Genomic DNA, 23,814 nt, shown 5'->3' with positions numbered 1-23,814 from the left:
GGTAGGTGTGTGTAAATAAACTCAAGAAGCTGCCAGCTTGATTGAGAAGGCCTGCGCATAGCTGGTGAAGTAATGCCTGTTCTTTTAAGTAAGAATGCTCAAAGATGTAGTCGTCTTGTCATTAGTTTGAACTACATGACAGAGTTTGGTGGTGGTATGAATGATCTTATGTTTGGCATCCTGTATGGCCTAAATAATTGAGTCTTGTAATCATAGAATATCAGGGTGGGAAGGGACCTTAGGAGGTCATCTAGTCCAACCCTCTGTGTAAAGTGGGATTAATCCCCAGACAGATTTTTATCCCAGTTCCCTAAATGGCCCCCCTCAAGGATTGAACCTCACAACCCTGGGTTTGGCAGGCCAATGTTCAAACCACTGAGCTATCCCTCCTCCTGGATCAGTGTGTAGTACCCACCTAGCTGTATGCCACAATCTGCATCTCTCAGCACTAGTGGATAATACATTGAAACAGCATCAGTGCATTGCTTGCTATTGGCATTATTTTGAATCTTCATGAAAAGTCAAATTATATGTAATAGTTTTCTTTAAACTAGCATTAAATTTAAGTTCATGCTGTGACTAGTCAGAGGTGGGCTGGCTTTTCTCTAATGTATCTGCAGTAGTTGTTTGGAAAGCGCCCAAGCCTTTAGGGTACCACGCTCTCTTCCTGCAGTTCTGCTCAACCTTGTACTAAACAATCCATGTCTCCCGTAACAGCTCCCATGCTGCAGTCCCTGGCGACTTATCTCACTCTTCTAACTCGCTGCTCCAATTCTGCTCCATTTCCCTGCCCCTAAGAAAACCTCACTTAGACCCTCCTTCCTCTCCCGGTTATCACCTTAACTTCCTGCTTCCCTTCATCTCTAGCATCCTGGAACATGCACCTACTGTCCTCTTCATCCCCTCCAGTCTGGCATGTGCCCTGAACTTGCCCGCACAAAACTCACTGCACGTTGCTTTCTTTGCCTGCTCTACAGGTCTCCACTCCATAGTCATTCTTCACTCCTGCTTTTAACACTCTAAGCCATTCTTGTCTGCTCAAGACCTTCTCTTCCCTGGGAGCCCATAACTCTGAACTCTTCCGTGTTGACTTATGTGTCAGCATTACCTTTGGTGGATCTTCCTCCTCCTGGCTCCCCTTCCCTTTGTTCTTCCGGGTTTCCCCTCACCACCCTTCTTTCCACTACTGCACTCATCCAGTTCCCTCCCCCCACCTTCCCTAGCCCTCTGATTCTTTTCTTCCCTCCCATCCACCTGGGCTATGAAGCCGACCAGCTTCCCATCCCAACTCTCTTTAAGCTGAAATCTCTAACGACAGCTGTTCTTTCTGCTTAGCCTTGGAGGCTTCCTCGTTTCAAATCTTGCACCCAGGACCAGTGAAGAAGCAAGCAGGAAAGGAGGAGAATTATTTTAGCTGAACTGGGATGAATCTTACAAGAGCTTCCCATTCAGTTTGGAGCTGGTTCTTATTTCACAAGAGCCAGGCGACCCGTCCCCCAATGCTGAGCCCTGGTTGGCTCATCTCACAGATGGTGAACATGTGTGGAACCGGCGTGACTGCTGGCCCAAGCTTCCCACACAGCTTCAGAAACAGCTACAGTGCATGTGCAGTACCTGCCACACCCTCGTTCTGGATGTTTGTGGGCCCTTCTAGCTGAGTTGCCCTGCCCACTGCGTGTTTGAAGAGAGAGACAGCGTGTCCACCTAAAGTCCATGTCTCCTCCCCACTGCTTCTCCCTCTTCCTTTCGACTGAAAAATCAAATGCTACAGTGTAAAAAAAAAAAAACTGTTCAGGCACTAAGGCACACCCAGTTTGAAGGTAAGGTGTGGGCCTAATTCTTGGTGTGCCTGCGTAACCATCAGCTGCAGGCACATTTCCTGCTGCTTTTTACATATGCACATTTCATTCCATTTTTGTTTTTGTTTTTTAATCTAACCTTGTGTTTTTCAAGACAGTGAGTTGCACTAGGAACCAGAACTTTGTGTGACTTTGAGCTGTGTCATTGTGCAGGTGTCTCTCATAGCAGAGATCTATTTGTAAACTTAACTTGTACTTTGCATTCCCAGGGTGCTGGAGAAATTACATAATTAATGTTCCAGGGGACGTGTTTTACTCAAGGCTTTGCTGTTCTTTGCATCCCCAGAGAACAGTGGCTTTTGAGAGCTTTGATGCTGTGAACTTTTTCAAATCAAGGCAAAAACGACTTTTTTTTAAAAGGCTGGTATATAAAGGACACCTCCAGCCTCCAGGCAGCAGGAGAAAGCTGTGTCTGATGGGAAGCGTATGAGAAACATGCACCGAGTCTGTGAACTTTGTGACTTCTTAAATCCTGCCAAATTCTATGTGACACTTATGATTTTGTCACTTGAAACAGCAGGAAAAAAACATGTCACGTTCCTAATCAAAGACAGAATGAATAAAGAATACCTAAGGGAGACGTATGGGTGTGATGGCACCCTGGGGTACAATCTGGATCTGTGGGACCTCTGTGCTCCCTTAACTCTTCAGCCTGGGCTCTCACACAATGCTATGTCAGTGACAGGCAGCAATATCCCTCCAGACGCTGCGATCATCAGCATGTGCAGCAAAATTCCAGGCATGCTCCTTGAGCCATCCATGAATCATACAGAGAGCGGCACCAGTCAATCATCCCAGCCTTGCACCCCAGAAATATACCATCTTGCACTGCTCAAGTCTCCCTTGGACAGTGCAAGCTTGTTAGTAAGTTTGCCACTTCAAAGGAATGTGGACATGCACCAGGCTTTGTAATCCAAGCTGTGCTTCCTCAAGCACTGCAACAAAAACATACACTGTTTTAGGTAAAATATAAAACAGGTTTATTAACCACCGAAAGAGAGATTGTAAGTGATAAGTAGCAGACATGGAGATCAAAGTTGGTTATCTAAGAAATAAAAATAGAAATGCAGCCTAAATTCTATCTTAAACAGACTAAGCAAGATTGGAATCAAGCAGTCTCTCACCTAACAGACGTTACAGGCAGCTCACAGTTCTTCAATGTACAGACTGGGACCAATCTCCCTAGTTCAAAGTTATTGTCTTCCAGAGGATCTTCCAGGAGTTGAGATGGGGCCAGGGGCGGAAAGGCCAAGTGATGATTTCACAGTCCCTCTTTTATACTTTCATCCATCTGCTAGAAAGATCCTTGCCCTGACGTGGGGCTCATGCAGTTCCCGTTAGTCAGACAGTCCCCATCTGGGTACATGCCCTCTCCAAGCAATCGCTCAGAGAGTGGATTCTTCTTGATGGCCAGTAATAGCTGCTCCTTTGTCCTTACTGAAAAGCTGGCTGTGGTGTCTCCCAGCCTCACAAGGTACTTCAGTAGCACATATCGCAAAACGTCATGTACAATGGCAGCACAGACAATCCAATGGGATATTGAGACTTATTAAATGATACCTTACAAGCCATGCATTGTACAAAACATATAATTGTATGACAGTGATGAATCAGGGGGTTCTGGGGTGCTACTTTGGGGTACAGTGTGTCACAATGGGAAAGGGGCAAATGCCTACGTGAGGGGCTGCAAAGCAGCAAGACAGACTGTTACCTGTAGCAAAAAGTGTCTGCCCTGGAATCTGCACGCACCTCAACACTGTTAACAATGAAACTGTCTGTGCAAAAGAACCAAACTGACTAATGTTGTTCCTGGGTGTTTTTGCAGGAAGCTTGAATGTTTATCTGCGGTTAAAGGGACAGACCACAATAGAAAATCCAGTATGGTCTTCAAGTGGGAATAAGGGACAACACTGGAACCAGGCCCGGGTTAATATACACCCCACCACTTCGTTTCAGGTAAGGCAGAGGAGAGTGAAGCTCTCTGGTGCACACACTGGAAACAGAGCATTCTCTTGGACACTGATGGGGGAATCAAGCATGTGGCCTGTTTACACTTCTCCTGCTTTTTTGACACAGCATTTCACAGCTCCATTTCAGCTCTGAAAGCTGCTTTCTGGACAGATAATTGCTTCCCCTCTTGTAAATAGGTGCAGATCGCAGAGATTAGCAATGCATATTTAATGTCAGAATGCCAACCCCTAGCTGGAATAGTAACCTGTTTTCAGCTGGGAATGGTGCTAGCAATTTATGTAAAACATGTTTTTTTTTAGCTGAGCAACTTGAATAGAAAGTTTGCTTCATGTGTAATTTGTCTGGGGACCAAGGAGCAATACACAATCAGATCCCTAGAAATTTATGCTTTCGCCACAAAAGAGAAATTATCTCTGAATCTTTGGTAACAATTAGGTGACAAAGAAACAGTATTCCCTGTAGAAAATTCCCGACTTTGCAAAGACACACACAGCATTCATTAGAATTGCACGGCTTGCTGCAGTTTGTCACAAACTTTGTGCTTGGTTTGATCATGAGATGTGTACAGATTTCTGCAAAAAAAATGTGATTTTATGGGCCCAATTCTGCTATCCCTACTCACGAGGATGAATGGGCCCAGGGGACTCAGTATAGCTGCTTGAGTGAGAAACTCCTCTCCAGCATAAAAGTTGCACAAATGAACCTTATGTCTTTAAAGCTATCCTGCTCGCCAAGGATGATTATGGTTCTGGGCTCCAAAATGTACGCACCTCCCAGGCATCACATACAGTACAGTCTGCACAGTGATTAAAAGAGCATATCATTGCTGCATTTCCCAAAAAGAGAAGCCATTGGACCCAGCACACGTCACCTTCCTTCTATTTCTTTCAAAGCAGGGAGATATTTTCTGCCTGCCTATCCCACTGTGCTACTAACTTCTAATTAGCCCCTCACCTTTCAGCATTCTTATGCGAAAATGTGGACAGAGGAACATCACAGAAATATTTACTACCTGTTTAAGCAAGATCTGTAGCCAGTCAGTTCACAAGTTTTGTGTTTTTATAGTTAAATTTAAGGGGAGTGAACTGAAACAAATCATTGTCTGTGGTAAACTGTATCCTCTGACACAGAAATTAAAACTTGTTAATGGGTTAATTTATTCCTAGATTTCTTGTACTTTTTCCCAATCCACATACCCAGTACCGAAGCCTTCCTGGTGAAGAGATTATGAAGGGATTATGAATGCTTAGAACCAGTCTTTATGTAATGCTTATTCTGTCTGTTAAATAACCTGAAGAAGAGCTCTGTGTGGCTTGAAAGCTTGTCTCTCTCACCAACAGAAGTTGGTCCAAGAAAAGGTATTACCTCATCAAATAATGTATGCAATGGTAAATAAAATGAGAATAGAGCATATAAAAATGAAACACTCACTGCTGTCTGTGTCATAACAGCTCTCAAACCGCATTTCAGAAGAGACACTGTGACCAACATTAGCTGCAACTTCCTTGAAGTCTTCCTACTGCTGCTTTCGAGCTCCTTGCAGCAATATATTGCATAGTTTGGCGCACACAAAGAGCTGTTTCCAAAATGATTCTTTTTGCTGGAAGAACTTCCAGCATTGAATAGGATGCAGATAAGGACACAATCTTCCTGATCCTCAGCTGCTGTCACTAGTTGTCCTTGGACATTAATCAACATAGTGCCATTAAACTGGGGATACCATTGAAGTCAGTGGAGCTACCAAACTACAGTGGCTACATGTCATCTTTATTGTCTAATTTTTTTTCGGTGGCTGCTGTGAAGAATGTTGAATGACAGAACCGGCTCCATTTCTGTATTTCCAATAGTGGTTGTTCAATGGCGTTAACCATGGCTGACAAACATAATCCTTTGAATAACCTCTCATCCCACGCAAGTACCCGAAGGCCCATGTCTTCAAATGTGGGTGCCCCAAGTTAGGGCTCTAAACCCATATGTAAATTTGTAAGTAGGTGGCTTGATTTTCAGTGATGCCGAGCACCTGCCGTTTCCATTGATTTTACTGAGCACTCAGCATGTTTGAAAATTAGTCTCCTTCCTTTAGGAGTTTATATATGGACTTAGGTGCCTAATTTTAGGCAACCATGTTTTACTCCTGGGGGCATTCTGCTCCAAAAAATTAAAAATTCTGCACATAATATGTTAAAATTCTGCAAAATTCTGCAAATTATAGTTGTCAAAATAAAACCAAGGGAGAAGAAACTGCTTTTGTAGTTGGTTTTCACACCTCAACTGCTAGAAGAGGGCCTCATCCTCCCTGATTGAACTAACCTCGTTATCTCTAGCCTGCTTCTTGTTTCCATATATATACCTGCCCCTGGAAATTTCCACTACATGCATCCGATGAAGTGGGTATTCACCCACGAAAGCTCATGCTCCAATACGTCTGTTAGTCTATAAGGTGCCACAGGATTCTTTGCTGCTTTTACAGATCCAGACTAACATGGCTACCCCTCTGATACTATCTCTAGTCAAGGGCTCAAGAGGCACATGCGCACCTGAAGTGGAGCACCCATAGGGACTCATATCTCAAAAAACTGCAGTTACTGTCTTCATGTCTGTCGTAGAGTTTTATATTGCCACCCACCACCGTATGTGAATCCCTTTTCATGTAATATCAATAGCATTAGCAACATAGATTCATAGACTTTAAGGTCAGAAGGGACCATTATGATCATCTAGTCTGACCTCCTGCACAACACAGGCCACAGAATCTCACCCACCCACTCCTGTAACAAACCCCTAACCTATGTCTGAGTTATTGAAGTCCTCAAATCGTGGTTTAAAGACCTCAAGGTGCAGAGAATCCTCCAGCAAGTGACCTGTGCCCCATGCTGCAGAGGAAGGCGAAAAACCTCCAGGGCCTCTGCCTATCTGCCCTGGAGGAAAATTCCTTCTCGACCCCAAATATGGCGATCAGCTAAACCCTGAGCATGTGGGCAAGACTCACCAGCCAGACACCCAGGAAAGAATTCTCTGTAGTAACTCAGATCCCACCCCATAAAACAGCCCATCACAGACCCTTCTCTTACCATTCACTTCTGAAGAAGAGCTCTTTGTAAGCTCAGAAGCTGGTCTCTCTCAAATAAAGCTATTACCTCAGCCACCTTGTCTCTCTAACGACCACTTCTAAGTTTAATGGCCTGTTTCCTATATATTTTTCCACTCTTCTTTTCACATGCCCGATTTCAGAAAGCTGTGCCACAGAAATCTGATTGATACAGGAACTCCTCACTTAAAGTCGTCCAGGTTAACGTTGTTTCAATGTTAAGTTGCTGATCAATTAGGGAACATGCTCATTTAAAGTTGTGAAATGCTCCCTTCTAGTTGTTTGGCAGCTGCCTGTTTTGGCTTCATTGTTCTCTCTTTTTAAATTAAAACTCTGTGTAGAGTCTTTTTGTTTGTTCATGAGTTAGCTCGTTTTGTTGGTTGATTTGTTTTTTACAGGGTTTTGTTATTTTTTATATGAAAACAAACAGGCCCAGGAAGACAAGTACAAAAAATGTTGTATTTATGTCTGGGCAAAATGTTTCCATCTCAACTTTTTTCGAGGGAAACATTTTCCACTAAATGTAAATTTTCACAGAAAGTGATTGCTTTTCTTTAAAATGTTTAGTTGGAAAACCTAAACAGTGAACATTTTCAGTTTTTGACACACACACACACACACACACCCAAAAAATTGCAATGTACAAAGATTAAACGCTCAGTTGGTGGTTGCGTCTGTTTTAATGTGACTTTGTTTTGCACCTGGGCAACCTGTGTCAACCAGCATTAACGGCTTTTTGCAGTGTTGTAGCTGTGTTGGTCCCAGTACATTAGAGAGACAAGGTGGGTGAGGTGATATCTGTTATTGGACCAACTTCAGTTGGTGAGGTAGTCAAGCATTTTAGCTTACACAGAGCTCTTCTTCAGGTGACTTGAAGCGCTCTATATAGTTCCAAAGCTTGTCTCTCTTGTCTTTCACACAACACACAATCAACCTGTGGAACTCCTTGCCAGAGGATGTTGTGAAGGCCAAGACTATAATAGGGTTCAAAAAAGAACTAGATAAATTCATGGACAATGGGTCCATCAGTGGCTATTAGCCAGGATGGGCAGGGGTGGTGTCCCTAGCCTCTGTTTGCCAGAAGCTGGGAATGGGTGGCAGGGGATGGATCACTTGATGATTCCCTGTTCTGTTCGTTCCCTCTGAGGCATCTGGCACTGGCCACTGTCAGAAGACAGGAGACTGGGCTAGATGGACTTTGGTCTGACCCAGTTTGGCCGTTCTTATGTTCTCACCAACAGGAGTTAGTCCAATAAAAGATAATACCTCACCCATCTTATCTCCCTAATTTACTGCTTTGGAAGTTATCCAAAGCCAGGCAAGATGTCAGCCTTCTAACATCTAATTAGGCTTATAAACCTCTGTTGTGATTTAAGAACAGGAGTACTTGTGGCACCTTAGAGACTAACAAATTTATTTCAGCATGAGCTTTCGTGAGCTACAGCTCATGCTGAAATAAATTTGTTAGTCTCTAAGGTGCCACAAGTACTCCTGTTCTTTTTGCAGATACAGACTAACATGGCTGCTACTCTGAAACCTGTTGTGATTTAGTCCAGAATAATGAGCATGATTCATTTAATTCTTCAGAAACAAATGGATATTTTACACTAAAGGATGGATCTATCAATAAATAAACAAATAGCCTGCGCGTGCACACAAATAACATGAATTTTAGTGCCTGGAACAGACTGACAGACTGTGAAAGATGAACAGGCTGCTCTGGGGAATTAAATGCTTTGTTTCTCCACAGAACAGGTACAGCACAGGGGTTGCCCAAGGCAAGCAGTTAAGCTGCATGTCATGTGCCTCAGCTAGAACGGATGGGCCATCTCTGGGGTTATGGATGTGGCATAGTTTTCATTCCCATCAGTCCATGTCCTCTCTACTTAGCCCCCGACAAGGATGCCAGACAAGATCAGGGCCCCATTATCCTCGGCTGCACCATCACAAGTGCAGATTTGAAATTAGATGAAGGTTTCTAACCATCAGAGGAGTGAAGTTCTGGAACAGCCTCCCAAGGGGAGTAGTGGGGGCAAAAGACATATCTGGCTTCAAGACTAAGCTTGAGAAGTTTATGGAGGGGATGGTATGATGGGATAGCCTAATTTTGGCAATTCATTCATCTTTGACTACTAGCGGTAAATATGCCCAATGGCTTGTGATGGGATGTTAGATGGGGTGGGATCTGAGTTACTACAGAGAATTCTTTCCTGGGTGTCTGGCTGGTGAGTCTTGCTCAGGGTTTAGCTGATTGCCATATTTGGGTTCGGGAAGGAATTTTCCGCCAGGGCAGATTGACAGAAGCCCTGGGTTTTTTTCACCTTCCTCTGCAGCGTCGGGCACAGGTCACTTGCTGGAGGATTCTCTGCACCTTGAAGTCTTTAAACCACGATTTGAAGACTTCAGCAGCTCAGACATAGGTCAGGGGTTTGTTACAGGAGTGGGTGGGTGAGATTCTGTAGCCTGCATTGTGCAGGAGGTCAGACTAGAAGATCATAATGGTCCTTTCTGACCTTAATGTCTATGAGTCTGTGAGAGTCTATATGAGATGATCCCTTTTTTCATTATTTTGACTTTCAGCTACTAGAAACAGGCTGAGAACATCATCATCTTAGACCCAAATGAAATGTTGGCAATAAACTCCAAAGCTGGCTACAATTGTTACTTGGGCTTTGGGAATAAAAAAAGGCCTCAAGAAGACTTAGGGCTTGTCTACACTGGCACTTTACAGCGCTGCAACTTTCTCACTCGGGTATGAAAAAACACCCTCCTGAGCACTGCAAGTTACAGCACTGTAAAGGTCAGTGTAGACAGTGCCCCAGCGCTGGTAGCTACGCCCCTGGTGCAGGAGGGGTTTTTAGAGCATTGGGAGAGCTCCCCCAGCACTCTGCCGCGACTTCACAAGCCATGTTAAAGCACTGCCACGGCCAGCACTTTAACATTGCCAGTGTCGACTGGCCCTAAGGATAAAAGATGGGGCCCACTGCATCATTTCTTCCAATTAGAGGTGGTCTGAACATCAACATTTAGATCCAGGTTGAAATCTTTGCCAAGTTTGGGGGCGTTCAGACTTGGGATTTTGATTGGGCTTGTTTCTACTTCTATTGAGGAGTCTCTCCAGGGAAGTACGCTCAGCCTGGCATCTACTGGAAAAAGCAACTAAAAGCTAAATTCCCTTTGAGACTCCCTGGATCGATGGGACAACATAAGAAATAGTTTCCATTTTACTTGTCAAGAGAGTAAAGTGGCCTTCAGTATATTTGTAAGCCCTGCTATTCTTCTGCTAAATGCAGCATTTCTAACAACAGCTGTGTAAAATTACATGGGCACAGATAATAGCTTTTGCTAGAGACTGGTAGGGGATTGTGATCCTCTGGCACATCCTGCAAGTAACTATGAGCTGCACACTAGACTGTGCTTCATGCATTGCCAATACTCTCCTGCCATGATTTGTTTTGAGCCAGTGGCCAGCCTGGCTAATAGGGAACCATCTTTGAAACCTATGCAGCTTCTTGCCAAAAGCAGATTTTAATTAAATGCAACCTATTGTATGTTTGTTTATAGAGTTCTTGGTGTCTTGAAGCAGTGCTTGTCCTAACCGGGAGAGATTTGATTTTAAATCCGGTTGATAGGTTCTGTACAGTCTGCCAAGAGAGGGAGAAAAGAGGAGAAAGATATTTTTCTTTCAAGCTGAATACGTTCCAGTATCGGTGTTAGAGTGGGGGAAATGCGATGAGAGGGTAATTACTGGAAACACTGTTTTCAGACAGTGGGCTAAAAATGGAAAAGCTTGCTGTTTTCCCAATTACTGCTCCTGGTTACACTAATGCCTGCCTTGTTACAGTAATTAACCTACAATATCACACTTCAGTAAAATAACGATGGAGCCATCCACTACAAATGTGCTGCTTTCAAGTTTATTTAGCATTGCGTGTACAGAACTTGCCGTGTGACTTAAGGCGCACCAGTCAGCTTTGAAATACATCCCTAAGCCCTGCCACTTTACCGCTGTAGTGTCAATAGCCTAAAGAGTAAATTTGGCTTAATGAAAGTAGGACACATGTCTACTGCTGAGGGTGTGAGTCCCACAATCAAGTCTAATAAAGAAAGTAAAAGCTGCTTCTGCCCAGCATCATGTCTTGTGATCTGGTATTTTGGCACATCGCAGTGCTTGACTATTATTTCTATGGTTGTGTCCATCCAGGCCTGGTGCTGAGCAGTGCGCTGTTTCACTGGGAACTGAGGACTTGCTGGACAGTTGTAATGAAAGCTGCTCATTCTCATTGCATAACACTGACTGAACTGTATTAATTAGCAAAGAAAAGATGGAACCTGCCAAAAGAACTCAATCCTGTGCCCCAATAAATCACTGGTAAAACTGCTGCTGAAATCAATGGCAGCAGCATCCGGCTAAGTGTTCTCTATACATCTGCACTGTAACTAGATTATTACTAAATGCACTGTATTACTCCACATAGAATTAAACGTCTGCCAATTGACTCTACCCCCAAGAGTTAATTTCTGGATCAGTGCCACAGTCTGATGATCTTTGAATTTCATGCATATGTTGTAGTAGATGAAAGTTTAAAACTTGTCATCTCTGTCAACTGAAAGCATTTCAAAAGGATAGCTGTGTGAATTCGATTGCTTGCAAAATAGGTGTTGCATAATTCCCGTCACCTCTACAGAAAGACTTTGAAGTTTGCTATTGAATACATTTTCTCATGGTTCTACAGTACCGTAGTAATCCATCATTAATAACTGGCATTATGGCAAATATTAGTAACTACCTTGCTACAGGGCAGACATCTCCAAACTAGGATATTTTTCCTCTCCAGCTGAAGTAATACAGATTTCTGCCTCTAACTGTCTCACAATGTTGCTCTTTTTCCTCAATCGCATAATTTTCTTGGTTGGAGCTTACCATTCTTGTATTCTGAGAACACACTAGACCAAGTCTGATTTTTTGTCTCAAGTTGCCCTGAAAACAAGGGGTTACATCTACACTGGAGATCTGCTAATCATCACAAGGATGGGAATAGCCTCTCGCCATTCATCTTTGAGCTAGGATCTGCTCGTTTCCTTCACCAAAGCAATAACGGGAAGTGCTGTTGACACCTGGTGCTTCCTGAGAGACCAGTATCCAGCCAGGCCCCTCCAGTGTATGAACCTGGGAAAAACATGACGGACATATACCCCAATAAGCAGTGGTGCTGACATAATGTCAATCATGTCCTCCAGTGACTTGCAATGAATATTTTCTCAAGCTTGTCTCAGTGAGAGAGCCATGGAATCTGGCAGAACCCCAAATGAAAGAGAGAGTTGGTGAATGAGTGTCCATGTGACTCTCTGGAACCTCTCAATAGGAAGGACCGAATACAACACCAGTCTGTTCCACAGGTTCTCTCAGACTGGGGGTAATGGCCACCAGGGGCAGGTTGCAAACAGGTGCGAGGGGGTTAAGACCACCCTGTCCTTTCCATATTGCTGAGTAGCAAGGGGATCCCAGCTTGATCCCAGCTAGATGAGATGGGTGTCGCCATATGGAAATGTAATGGGTGGAACCAGTTGGGTAAAGTGCAGAACCACTGATCTCATCTTACCCAGGAGCTTCTTTGGACTCTGTCTAATTGACACACCCTCATGTCTTCCCCGGAACGTGGTCAAGTGCAATAATAAGTTTTAATGCCAAGAGACCTCCCACAGAGGGCAAACTCAGGTTTAAGCCTGTTGTATAGCTAGCTAACGCCCCCCTTTTTTCATGGCACGTTATCTGAAATGCCTTTACTCTATGGTGCCAGACTATCATCATACCTTTATTTCTATAGTGCCTCCCGTTGAGGGACGCAGGTACTATGCAGCAGACGAGCAAATGTCCAGTCTTGGGATGACTTGCTGTGCTGCCACTGGCTGTTGCTGACTTTTGTTTGTTTGTTTTGTGGGGGGATAGAGTTGCTCCCTGGAACAAGTCACTGGTGTTGGGCTGAGACTCCTAGGAGACAGGATAGCTCTGCATGCTGTTCCAGGCCTGGTGTATACTTGAAAACAAAGCAAGTTACAGTTAACATATGCCCAGACTCTGCACTAATGATTTCTCCTTTACTGGGATGCGGACCTGCTAGCACAACAGGTGTACGTACATTATTGAAGGCACACAGAGAGTAATTAACTACAGCTCTTTAATACCACATTAATTTGTGTCCATGAATAGAGTTGAATATTTCCTCTGTGTCATGAATTCCCTGTATTGTTAATTGCATCATATTTATTTTTTGCAGCTCATTTTTGAAGGGATCCGAGGTCCTGGCATAGAAGGTGATATTGCTATTGATGATGTATCAATTGTGGAAGGAGAGTGTATGAAAGCAGACCAGCCAGCCAACAGTAAGTGTGATGAGCTGTCTAGATACTTACACCGCTCCCCGTCACTGTAAATGTGAGCCATGTTCTGAACCAGACCCTGTGCTGCGGAAAACAAAACAAAACGTTACCCAGTTAAGATGGAGATGTTTAAAGATTTCTTTGGAATCAAAATCTGGAGCCAAAATATCTCTAGTCAAATATGAAATGCATGACATTTTTTAAAAAATGTAATGGCAGCAAAGAGAAGGAAAACCAAATGGGAGTCAGGCAGGCCGGAACCATGAAATTGCACTGTGCTGTGTAGCTAGAGGGCATATATGTATGTATATAATGGCACTAGTCTATATTAAAGGAATACTAGTTCTCCTCATATAGAGCCATTGCTCCGTGCCTTACTCTATAGGTCTTCATTCGAAGTCAGTGGAACTGTTTGTGGAGTAAGGTACAACTGTACTGAAGTCAGGATATCAGAATCTGTCCCCTGGACAATAGACATTTGGATATTAATAACGTACTTAATTTTAAAAGTGTATAGATCTCCTTTTCTTTTACAATTAATAAACATGATATGTGTGTGTGTGTGTGTGTGCGTGCACGTATATATTTATTTGTTTTATTATTATATATAAAAATCTCCATTACCCTACTGATAAATCTGACTGAATAAAGAGAGGGAAGGAGAGAGAGAGCTGGGTGTATGGGGATGGATGGTTGGCTAGATAGATAGCTATTGGGGGAGAGAGAGAGAGCGCTGGGTGTGTGGGGATGGATAGATAGCTATTGCAGGCACACATCTATGCTACTAGAATTTTAAGGTTGCAAAGCCAAACACTCAAAAGTTAGGAAATTCCCAAATGTAGGTTGCCTATGAAACCTTAATTCACCCCCCACACACAGACACTTTGTGCACGGGTTTTATGATAAAGTCTTTAATGATATGATCACTTACTATTTTTCTCACATGACCTCTGCCTTATTCAGTGCCCAGGATTGACCTTGGTCCCCTTATTTATCAATAAATATTGTCCAGTTTATCCCACAGTGCGGGAACCTTGGTGGAAGGAGGGAGCCTGGCCAGGGGGCGCGGCCTTGGGGGGAAGAGGCAGGGCAGGGGCGGGACCTGGTCTCTTGGCCAGCTCCGGGAAGGGGCTGGCAGCATCAGCAGGGGCTAGAGTTTGCAGCGGGGGAGCCGCTTACCTCCGCCGTTGTGAAGCGCAGTCCCGCCGGCACCGCTCTGCATCTGCCCAAGGCAACGCGGCCTCCTTCCTCTCAAACTATGCCCAGGTTAACAGGCAGCCAGGCATGGCCCTCGCGCTTTTAAAAGTTGGTGGGGGGAGACAGGAAGGTGGTGCCGGCACCCATGAGTTATCCTGTCCCGCAGCCTCTGCATTTCCATACGGGATCTTTCAATCTGTGCAGTGTCAGTCTGCCATTGACCCTTGCCTGGTAAACTCTTGATTGTCTGCTTGTTAATTCTACTTTTTTTCTCCCCCACTCTTTGTAGATTTACGAGCAGGTGCTGTTGGGACATTAGCACATATATGGCTTTTTCCAGTGATCCTCCTCATGTCTGTCTTAAGTCATCAAAGGTGACCTTATCCTGGCAGAGGCTATGAAAGATTCACCAGGCATTGGCATGAAGAAAGAGTCTTTGTAAAATGGACATTTAAAAACAAACTACCAAAGATTCCTCCACTGACTGACTCAAAACATTAAAATAAATAAATAAAAATTAAAAAAAAAAAAAGCACTGGGGATAAAAGGCATCATGGGAGCGTAACTGACTCTGAGCCACATATGAAAAGCGATCTGGCGTAAAAGAGACCTTCAGGTGCTTTTGTGGTCTATAAGAAATACGGCATCATCTGGTTGAACTCTGAAAAAAAGACCTATAGAAATCCTTGTCAAAGCACAAAGTCATGGCTGGTTTTGTTTCAAATGAATAGTTTGCTTGTTACCATGGAAACCTAATGGCCTGCCAAAAAAGAGAGAGAGAGAGAAACAACACCTCACTGTAAACAGGGTATCTGAAGAGCTGGCGTTTATTTTCCCTTCAAGAAGGTTTTTAGTCTAGAATTAAATAAATGTAGGCCCTTTCACCTTGGGGTGTCACCTCCCCTAGAGAATAACCCTCGATCAAAGATGTTTAAGACATTTCTGTTTCATTTTCTCATGGCTATGCTAGATAACGGTATGCTGTCTCCTTTTGCATGCATCACTGTCCAGGGTGTGTAACCTGGGCCTACATATGACACAGGCTTATCCGAGTTTGCTTGCAGCCACTTCAACACCTTTCCTCCCCAACTAAGTCATCTGTTCTAATGAAGTGAAGAAACCAAACCACCGTCTTTTATAAATTGCCATGGAAACCAAGTGCCTTCAATGAAACAAGCCTGATTAAAACACAAACAAACAAAATCAACACAGAAGCTTGCACTGCTAAAAATGTGGTTTGTGCAAACTATTTTCTAAACAAACCACAGAGCCTAAGTGTGCAAACAGCAGGCAAGGAAACAGAGCCGCTTCTGGAGAAGGATGGACCTAAGTTGCTGCGTAAGACCCTTTCAGACGAGATGTTCCAGACAGCCATGGCCTTTCAGCTTATTATCCATTAGAAAATAGCTTCCATTGGTCCTGGAGATGGGAGCAGCACTTTTTTTTTTCCAGATGATCAAGTGGGTCAACCAGAGAAAAAGGTTGTTAAGATGTACTTAGCGCAGCAGGTGGTAAAACACAAAAGGGATTTTCTTACTCTAACCTCCATTTGAAAAGAAATTGGCCCGAGCTTTAGAGAGACGAGAAGGTGTGTGTGTGCGATTGCAGTGCATACAAAATAACACAAAAAGGGGGCCGCCAACGCAAAGGGGGCCTGCAAATCTGGCTTTATTCAAAACACGGATGGTATAATGCCTCTGCCCGTTAGTCAGACTCTGTGCAGATTGTGAAATATTATTTTATTATTTTAGCATAATTAAAAAAGATACTTTTACAAAAAAAAAAAAACCTGTAAAAATGATTTTGAGCTACCTGAGTACCTACCATACCTTTAACCGGCCAGTTTTCCAATGCATTGTAAATTTCCCTTATACAGTGGGTTATGAAAATTTGAAAACCTTTTTCCTTAAATTATCTCAGCTTTTAACTTCATTTAAAAAAGACTTTTGTCTAAAGATGATGATGATTATTTTATTATATGTTCAACACCCTAGGATTAAAAAAACTGATATGCAAGTAATTGGGTTACAAATATTAAAAACAACCACCACAAAATATAACATTTGCAAATATTAATATAAAAAGCACAACAAGATGCAGTAAAACAATTACAAGGCTTGATTTTTTTTTTTATTCTGTAGAAAAATGTTTGTGCAAATTCAGTAATTCAACTGAAGAGACAATTTTACAGCTATGTTCAATAAAGCCTCTTTCCAGGTAAGGTATTCTAAGTGGTACGCGTGTTTGTTGCGCTCTGTGCACTTATTCACGAAAAGGGCGTAACTGAGAGTCGCTTTCTTGTGTCGTAATCTGTCATTGTCTGAATCCATAATACTACATGACGTTCAGGGACAAAGATTTTCCCAAGGGCGCTGCCAACTATCTATTTGTAAGCGATTTCACTTGTTTGTAAAACGCTGGTCCTATGGGAGTGCCCTAACTGGAGTCCACTTGGAAGTCAAGTGGGAGTTCTGAGCATGGATTGACTGTGAGGTTGGGGCCTTATATGCTTTTCAATAAAAGACATTTCCAGCTAGCAAGCATCAGCATTAATTAAGGATGGGAGAACAATAAGAACTTGCACTTGGTATATTTTGAGGTTCAGAGCAGTTCTGATAATGCCAAAGTAGTGACATATCACCGGAGAAGATTTTTCGCCCCATATTTTTGGCTTGGCTGTCTTTGGAGAGAGCCTGCCTTGCAAGATTTCCAACCATGTTTCCAGAAACATTATTTCAAGCCCCATCTGAACCTTTTGCAGGTCCCCCATCATTAATGTTTAGGTACGGTATGTCAGCTGCCATCGTGAAAGCAGTGCGACACATTTGGTCATTTTTCAGTCTGAGCACCAGCTTCAGTGGTTCTCTCATCAGAGAGGTCGGAAATCCTTCCCATGACTGTCCCTGAAGACTGCCAGCAGAGGGACCTGAGGCTGGGCTGGTGTCTCAGCTAGTACAAAGGGAGCTATCCAGATTCATATCAGCTGAGGATCTGGCATGTTGTTTTCTGGTTTATCCTTCACAGTAGATTGCTGTCAATTCTGTTGCTGTTTTGTTTTATAAAATCCAGACCGTTTTGCTCTGTGTAGATTGGCTGTGCCCCTTTAAAAGTAAAACATGCACCATTCCCTTTATGTTTGCTACTTTTCCTCTAATTCATGACTGCTAAAACCAGACCAACCTAGGACTGTAATCTGGAGGCCCGTTCTTCAGCACAGGGAAGCAGAAGCATCCCGGAAGCTGTTCCATGGCATCGTACTAAACAGTCTCGGTGTTGTATGAAGTATCGGGGTAGCTGTGTTAGTCTGTATCCACAAAAAATCCACCGGATTCCTTGTTGGTATTGTGTGGACAGCAGCAGTCCGTGACATCAGCTGTCATAAGTAGTGAGAATAATGCGGAGAGAGAATTTGGAGAGGCTCTTGAAATGCCCACTCACATTCAAATGGTTTTGATCAAGATAGTTTGCGAAAAATGAGGGTTTTTTTTCTTTTTGGGGATTGTAAACCAAAATACAAACAGATTTGCACATGCCAGAATTAGTCTGAGTAGCTTTTTTTTTCAATTTTAAAATGAATTGAATGTTTATTAAAGTTCGGGTTTAACGGCTCCAGAGATCAAAGTCCTCTTGGTAGTTCCAGTGCAGCGTAAACACAGAGTAAGTCACCTTCCACACACTACCCTACCCCTCCGTCTTAGCTTTGACCTGCAGAGGTCAACTCTTGGGGTGAGAGGATAGGTTATTTTCCATGCTCATTTTCAATCCTTGCTCCTTGACTGGGTGTAAAAGAGAGCACCAGTTAGTGCGGATCTTCTTGTTCATTATTTGCTCGAGAATAGACTGGAATTGTATTTGTCTTTCTAGTAAGCCACTGGAAAACCAATGAGGTGGCAAAAACTTTGGGTTATTGTGCAGACGCGGGATGTGTCTGAAGTGGGGTCTGAGTAGTGAAAGGTGCTATATCTGGTTACCCAATTCCCTGAGCCGTCTAATCCTGTTTCTGGTGTATTTTTAAATTAGTCATGAAAATGAATTGTTCAGATGTCAACTTTGCAAAAATGTCAGTTCATATGTAATGTTTCTATTAAAGAAAAATGGGGGGGGAGAGCAAAGTTTGGATAATTAACTCCCCTTGACTTCAGCGAGAATGATGGGTGTAGAGTGGCTACAAGAGCGTGTCCCAGCTGAGCCTTCTCAGAGTCACAGGTAAGTGGACTCTACATTAAACATTCAGCAGCCTTTTCATCCCATGCCTTGTAAATATGCCAGCAGGATCTGAGAGAGCTGGGGTGTTACCTTAGCATTTGAAATTCGCGATCTCCTTTTATACCCAGCAATGGCACTGTAACCCACATCTTCTCTAAATGTGTAGTTTGCACATGAAATCCTAAATAATATAGCCAAGTTCTTTGATCTCACTATACCAGCCCAGCTCTTCCCCTGCAGCCAGCCTTATCCAGGGACACCCTTGTTTCTCATGGGAAAACAAAAGAACATAGGCTAAGTAGGGACAAATTACTGCAGAATACATTGCAAATACACTGCATCTCGCTACCTACAACATTGACTCAAGCCAGCTCCATTAATTAGACTCTAAAGGCAGGGAACGGCTCCTCATTCAAGTCTCTCAAAGAGGCTGTGTGTAGTTGGAGAAAAATAGCAAATTTAGCTACCCTACGAGTAGAGGATAGGTTCTTTGCACTCAACCCACTTTATATCAGCCAAGCCTTTTTCAGAACAATCTTCAAATGTGTATAAATGTGAAACCCACAATAATGCTCAAGCACAGAAATCTCTCTCCTGAAATGTCCATTAGAGACCTTGGAAGAAGAACTGCTTGGTCAGCTGGATGTAAGTTAAACTGCAGCTGAAAGTCCTCATGCCATTAACGGCCTCATGCACAATGGGGCTTCTTACAGCCTTCCGTGTACACATGCAATTTCCCTCTCTCAACTCGATGGCTTCTGTCACCACTTTGTTTCAACAGCCTTCCTCCAATGAGTCCATTTGATTTGTAACAGAGTTGGGGAATCAAGACCCCATACTTTTTAAATACCACCTATCAGCTAAAGCACTGCCTCATTCCTCCCATTAAGGCCACGTCAGGGTTTGCTGATGAAACCGTGGCGATGTACACACAAAAATGCTCCTCCTGCTGGTTTAACTCTCATGCTGCACCGATGTCATAAAACCACCTCGATGAGCAGCATAGAGCTTTTGGCGACAAAGTTAGAGTGACGCACTGTCAGTGTAGACCCTGCTCTTGCTTATGTTGCCCTAAGTGGCCTCCAGGAGGTTTCCCACAAAGCCCATCATGACCACTCCGGTAGTCACTTTCAACTCTGCTTCCTTGCAGCCAGGTACCCAGGCATGCACCCCTCCCCCTTTAAAGCCCTGGGAATTTTTGAAATTCCACTTTCTGTTTGCTCAGCATGAACAGCTCACATCACACCTTCCCAGCTGACTGTGAGCGTTCTGCAGTAAATGCGCCCCCACCTGAAGTACACAGAAGTTCCTGGATCTGTTGGGTCTGTGCAGCTGCAGTTCCAATCCAGCTGTAGGAACTTTCACACCTGCGAGCAGATTGCTCGTGGCATGGATGTGAAGGGGCACAAATGGGGCAGGCAGCAGTGCTGTGCTAAAGTCAAGGAGCTGAGTCCGGCGCACCAGAAGGCAAGGGAGGCCAACTGTCGCTCTGGTGCGGCACCAAAAACATGCGGCTTCTACAAGGAGCTTCATGACATCCTTGGCGGCGACCCCACCTCCAACCCGTGTGGGTACTTCAGGGGGCCTGGAGGCACTGGCCAGCAGAGTCAGTCCCAAGGGTGAAGTGGTGGACAAGCTGAAGGAGGAGGTGAGACAGGCGACGTTCTCGCTGGGTGGCATGCTGAACCAGGGCCTCTTTTTGATTCCAGCGGGGTCTAACTACTCTCTGCTTTGATACTGTACGGTTATATGAAGTAGAGGGGTCCTTTATTTTGTTACATGGTGTATGTGGGAGAAGGGATTGAACTTAACAACACTAGATATTGTTTGAATCTACTTTGCATTCCCTTGTGCACCTATGCAGTGCGGGGCCCTGCAGAAAAGTGTGTTCATGCACACCAAGCTCTCCTGGGAATCCTCCACTGAGATCTCCGGGAAACTTTCCTGCAGATACTCTGCAATCCCTCTGCCGAAGGTTCCTTGGCAGAGCTGCTTTGTTTCTTCCCCCATTGTAGGAAACTTTGCCACCCCAATGGGCAATTACTTCTGGAGGAACCGAAGCAGCATATGGACCGGGTCTGAAGCCGCATGCACGCAGGAGATGCACCCTGGAGATATTAGGTTCGATCACCTCTGCCTGTGGAAAATGGTGTCAGTATTCAGAATACTGTCCCTCGGCGCTTGTACTGATCCCCTTCTGAAACCACCCAGACCCTTTGTCCCTTCCTGCACAGCTCTCCTGCCCCCCAGCCCAAACTCGCCATGTTTAGTGCTCCGGCCATGCTGCGTGCTTGCCACGGGAAAGTCAGAAAGGTGTATGTAACTTTTATGATTCAAGACTGTGAGTGCACACACAATACTGATTCTGTGAATTGTTTCTTTTGCTTCTGCAGATGTGCCCCGGAGGGTCAGCTCCAGCAACCAAGCAGAGCACCTCCGTCTGATAAGGAGATGAACGAGGAGGCGTAAGGAGGGCACGTTTCGCGAAGTGCTGCAATTGTCAGATCAGGCCCACAGCGAGCACAGAACGTGGAGAGAGAGAATAAATGAAAAGCTAGAAATGGCTAGCTAGGAGAGGAGACATGGCCAGGAGCACACGATAGAGGGTCAGAACCAGATGATAAAGCTCATGGAGGACCAAGCAGCGATGCTGAGGTCCCTGATTGCACTGCTGGTGGAACACATGCGTGCTCGACTCCCCCTGCAGCCCCTACTGCTTTGCCTTCCTTGCCCTCCCCAAACACAATCCTGACCCATTGCAGTGCCCCTTGCACTCCTCCCCGGGGCCATATAACAACAGCTGGACTTACAGCTGTGAGGTCCTCGCTTCAGAGAGTGCTGCTCACTGCCATGTCCCTCGTAAGAAACGTTAATCTGTGTATTGCTGTTTAATAAAAATTTAGTCTCACAAAGACTGTGATTCTTTATTTGTGACCTACATAGGGCAGTTGCCACATTGAATGACCCCTGTAATGATTCCTGCCTGACCGTTAATTGTAGTCTGCAAATGTGCTGATTTGCCAATTTGTATGCATTTCTGTTGCAAGTTAACAATGGCTGGCTCAATTCATTACAGAGAGACCCTGATTCAAATAGCCCCCCAATGAGTCCCTCTAATAGTGTCTGACTGCTCAAAATCAGCTGCCAGGTGATCCAGCGCAACACCACATCTCTGGGGAAACTTTCCCCCACCTTGGCTTCACAAATGTTATGGACAGCACAGCAGGCTACTATGACCATAGAAATATTTTCCTTTTTGAGGTCTAACCTGCCAAAAAGGCAGCTCCAGTGACCCTTTAATCTGCCAAACACACATTCTACAGTCATTCTGCACCTGTTGAGCCAGTTCTTGAAGCACTCTTTGTTGCTCTCAAGGTTTCCAGAGTATGATTTCATGAGCCACAGCACTAAGGGGTAGGCTGGGTCTCCCAGGATCACTATGGGCATTTCCACATCCCCTACTGGAATCTTCTGGTCTGGAAAGAAGATGCCTGCATGCAGCTTTATGTACAGGCCAGTGTTCCTGAAGAGCCATGCGTCATGCACATTCCCTGACCACCCCAAGTTGATGTCGGTGAAATGACCTCGGTGATCCACCAGCGCCTGCAACACCATAGAGAGGAAGCCCTTTCTGTTGATGTACTCTCTCACAGGTTGGTGTGGGGCCAAAATGGGCATATACCTGCCATTTATTGCCCCACTGCAGTTAGGGAATCCCATTCCTGCAAAGCCATCCACTATTTCCTGCACATTGTCCAGCATCACAGTCCTTGTAACAGGAGGTGATTAATGGCCCTCCACACTTGCATCACTGCAACCCCCATGGTGGCCTTCCAACTCCAAACTGATTTGCAACTGCCCAGTATCAATCTGGAGTTGCCAGCTTCTGCACAGCGATTGCCACATGCTTTTCCACTGTTAGCGCAGCTCTCATTTTTATGTCCTTGCGCCAGGATCGGCACGAGCTCTGTACAGAGTTCAAGGAAGGTGGTTTCTGCTGCCGCTTTGCATCATCCCATACCTGCATCATAATCCAATCCCACCAGTTGGTGCTTGTTTCCCGAGACCAATAGTGATGGTCCACCATGTTCAACTGCTCCATGAATGCTAACATCACTCTTGAATTGTTTCCATGGCACATAGCTGGGCAGGTACCAGGGATTCCTGTTCAGATTCACAGCTCATGAAATACTGCAGCATCAGCTGCGTTGTGTTCATAATGTTTATCACAAGGCTGGTAAACAATTCAGGATCTGTGCATTCAGGCAGAGATGGCAGGTGCAAAGTTTATGGGGGCAGTTTAAAAATGGCGCACAGTACAGTTGGGAGCCCTGGGAACTATGGAACGGACAAAGCTGCATCATAGGATCCACCTACATTGTTAGTATCTAGATCTGTTGTTAGCCTGGGATAGAATTTTGGGTTTGACTTTTTGATACTATGTCCCTTGTTTACACATATTAGTATAAAAGACACTGAGATGTTGCTTCTGCCCAGTCAGCTGGATTTGTTAGTACAGTGGGAACAGATGAGAGCAGTGAAAGTGTTACTCAGAGCACACTTTAAGGTTGCCTCAACCCCTGTGTCAAGGCAAAGTCAAGCAACCAGTCGGGAGGGACTTTGGGGGGAAGGTATAAAACATTAAAAGACCAAAGAAATGCCCAACCCTGACCGGAGCAGAACCTCACTCCTGACCCCTCCCATGGGGTACAAAGAGGTGGGGTGAAGACCCCAGACCCAAAATGGAACATGACCCTAAGTTGTAAGGGGTGGGACTGAGGTCCTGCATTGCAGGTATAATTATGCCTCCTGAGGGGGAAGGGAGGACAAGACACTGGGAAACAAGCCTCTGTGGTGTCAGTTATGGAACATGTTTGCTGGAAACTACCCCAATAAACATCACATCGTCTACACTTCAGACTTCTGCTTTCTGTCTGCATGACAAGAACCAGGGGAGAGGGTGAAGGGACAGCCCTCTAATACACATGATGCACTGCAATCATTCCCCGAACTCCTAGTGGGCGAAGGTGGTGATTTGCACCATGGGATAGATACCCACAGGGCACTGTTCTCTCTGTCGGTGCTAGAGCACCAACTGTGGATGCGCTCCAG

General features: G+C 44.5%; 1 protein-coding gene across 4 annotated transcripts in view; it reads left to right on the top strand.

The window, feature by feature from the left end:
* Positions 1-21,555, top strand: part of MDGA2 (MAM domain containing glycosylphosphatidylinositol anchor 2) — a 633,934-nt gene extending 612,379 nt beyond the window's left edge. For 2 of the 4 annotated variants that reach the window (XM_045015357.1, XM_045015354.1), the window contains exons 15-18: positions 3,685-3,815; positions 13,197-13,302; positions 14,786-16,713; positions 18,587-21,555. In XM_045015357.1, coding sequence (XP_044871292.1) covers positions 3,685-3,815; positions 13,197-13,302; positions 14,786-14,874 — 326 coding nt within the window. In that variant the 3' untranslated portion in view covers positions 14,875-16,713; positions 18,587-21,555. The remainder of the gene's footprint in view (positions 1-3,684; positions 3,816-13,196; positions 13,303-14,785; positions 16,714-18,586) is intronic. The other 2 variants (XM_045015355.1, XM_045015356.1) reach the window with 2 other exon arrangements.
* Positions 21,556-23,814: the final 2,259 nt, after the last annotated feature.

Source organism: Mauremys mutica, chromosome 4 (genome assembly GCF_020497125.1).
Source record: "Mauremys mutica isolate MM-2020 ecotype Southern chromosome 4, ASM2049712v1, whole genome shotgun sequence".
NCBI classification, from domain to species: domain Eukaryota; kingdom Metazoa; phylum Chordata; order Testudines; family Geoemydidae; genus Mauremys; species Mauremys mutica.
The sequence above is the reverse complement of the archived record's forward strand: the minus strand, read 5'-3'. Positions and strand labels throughout refer to the sequence as shown.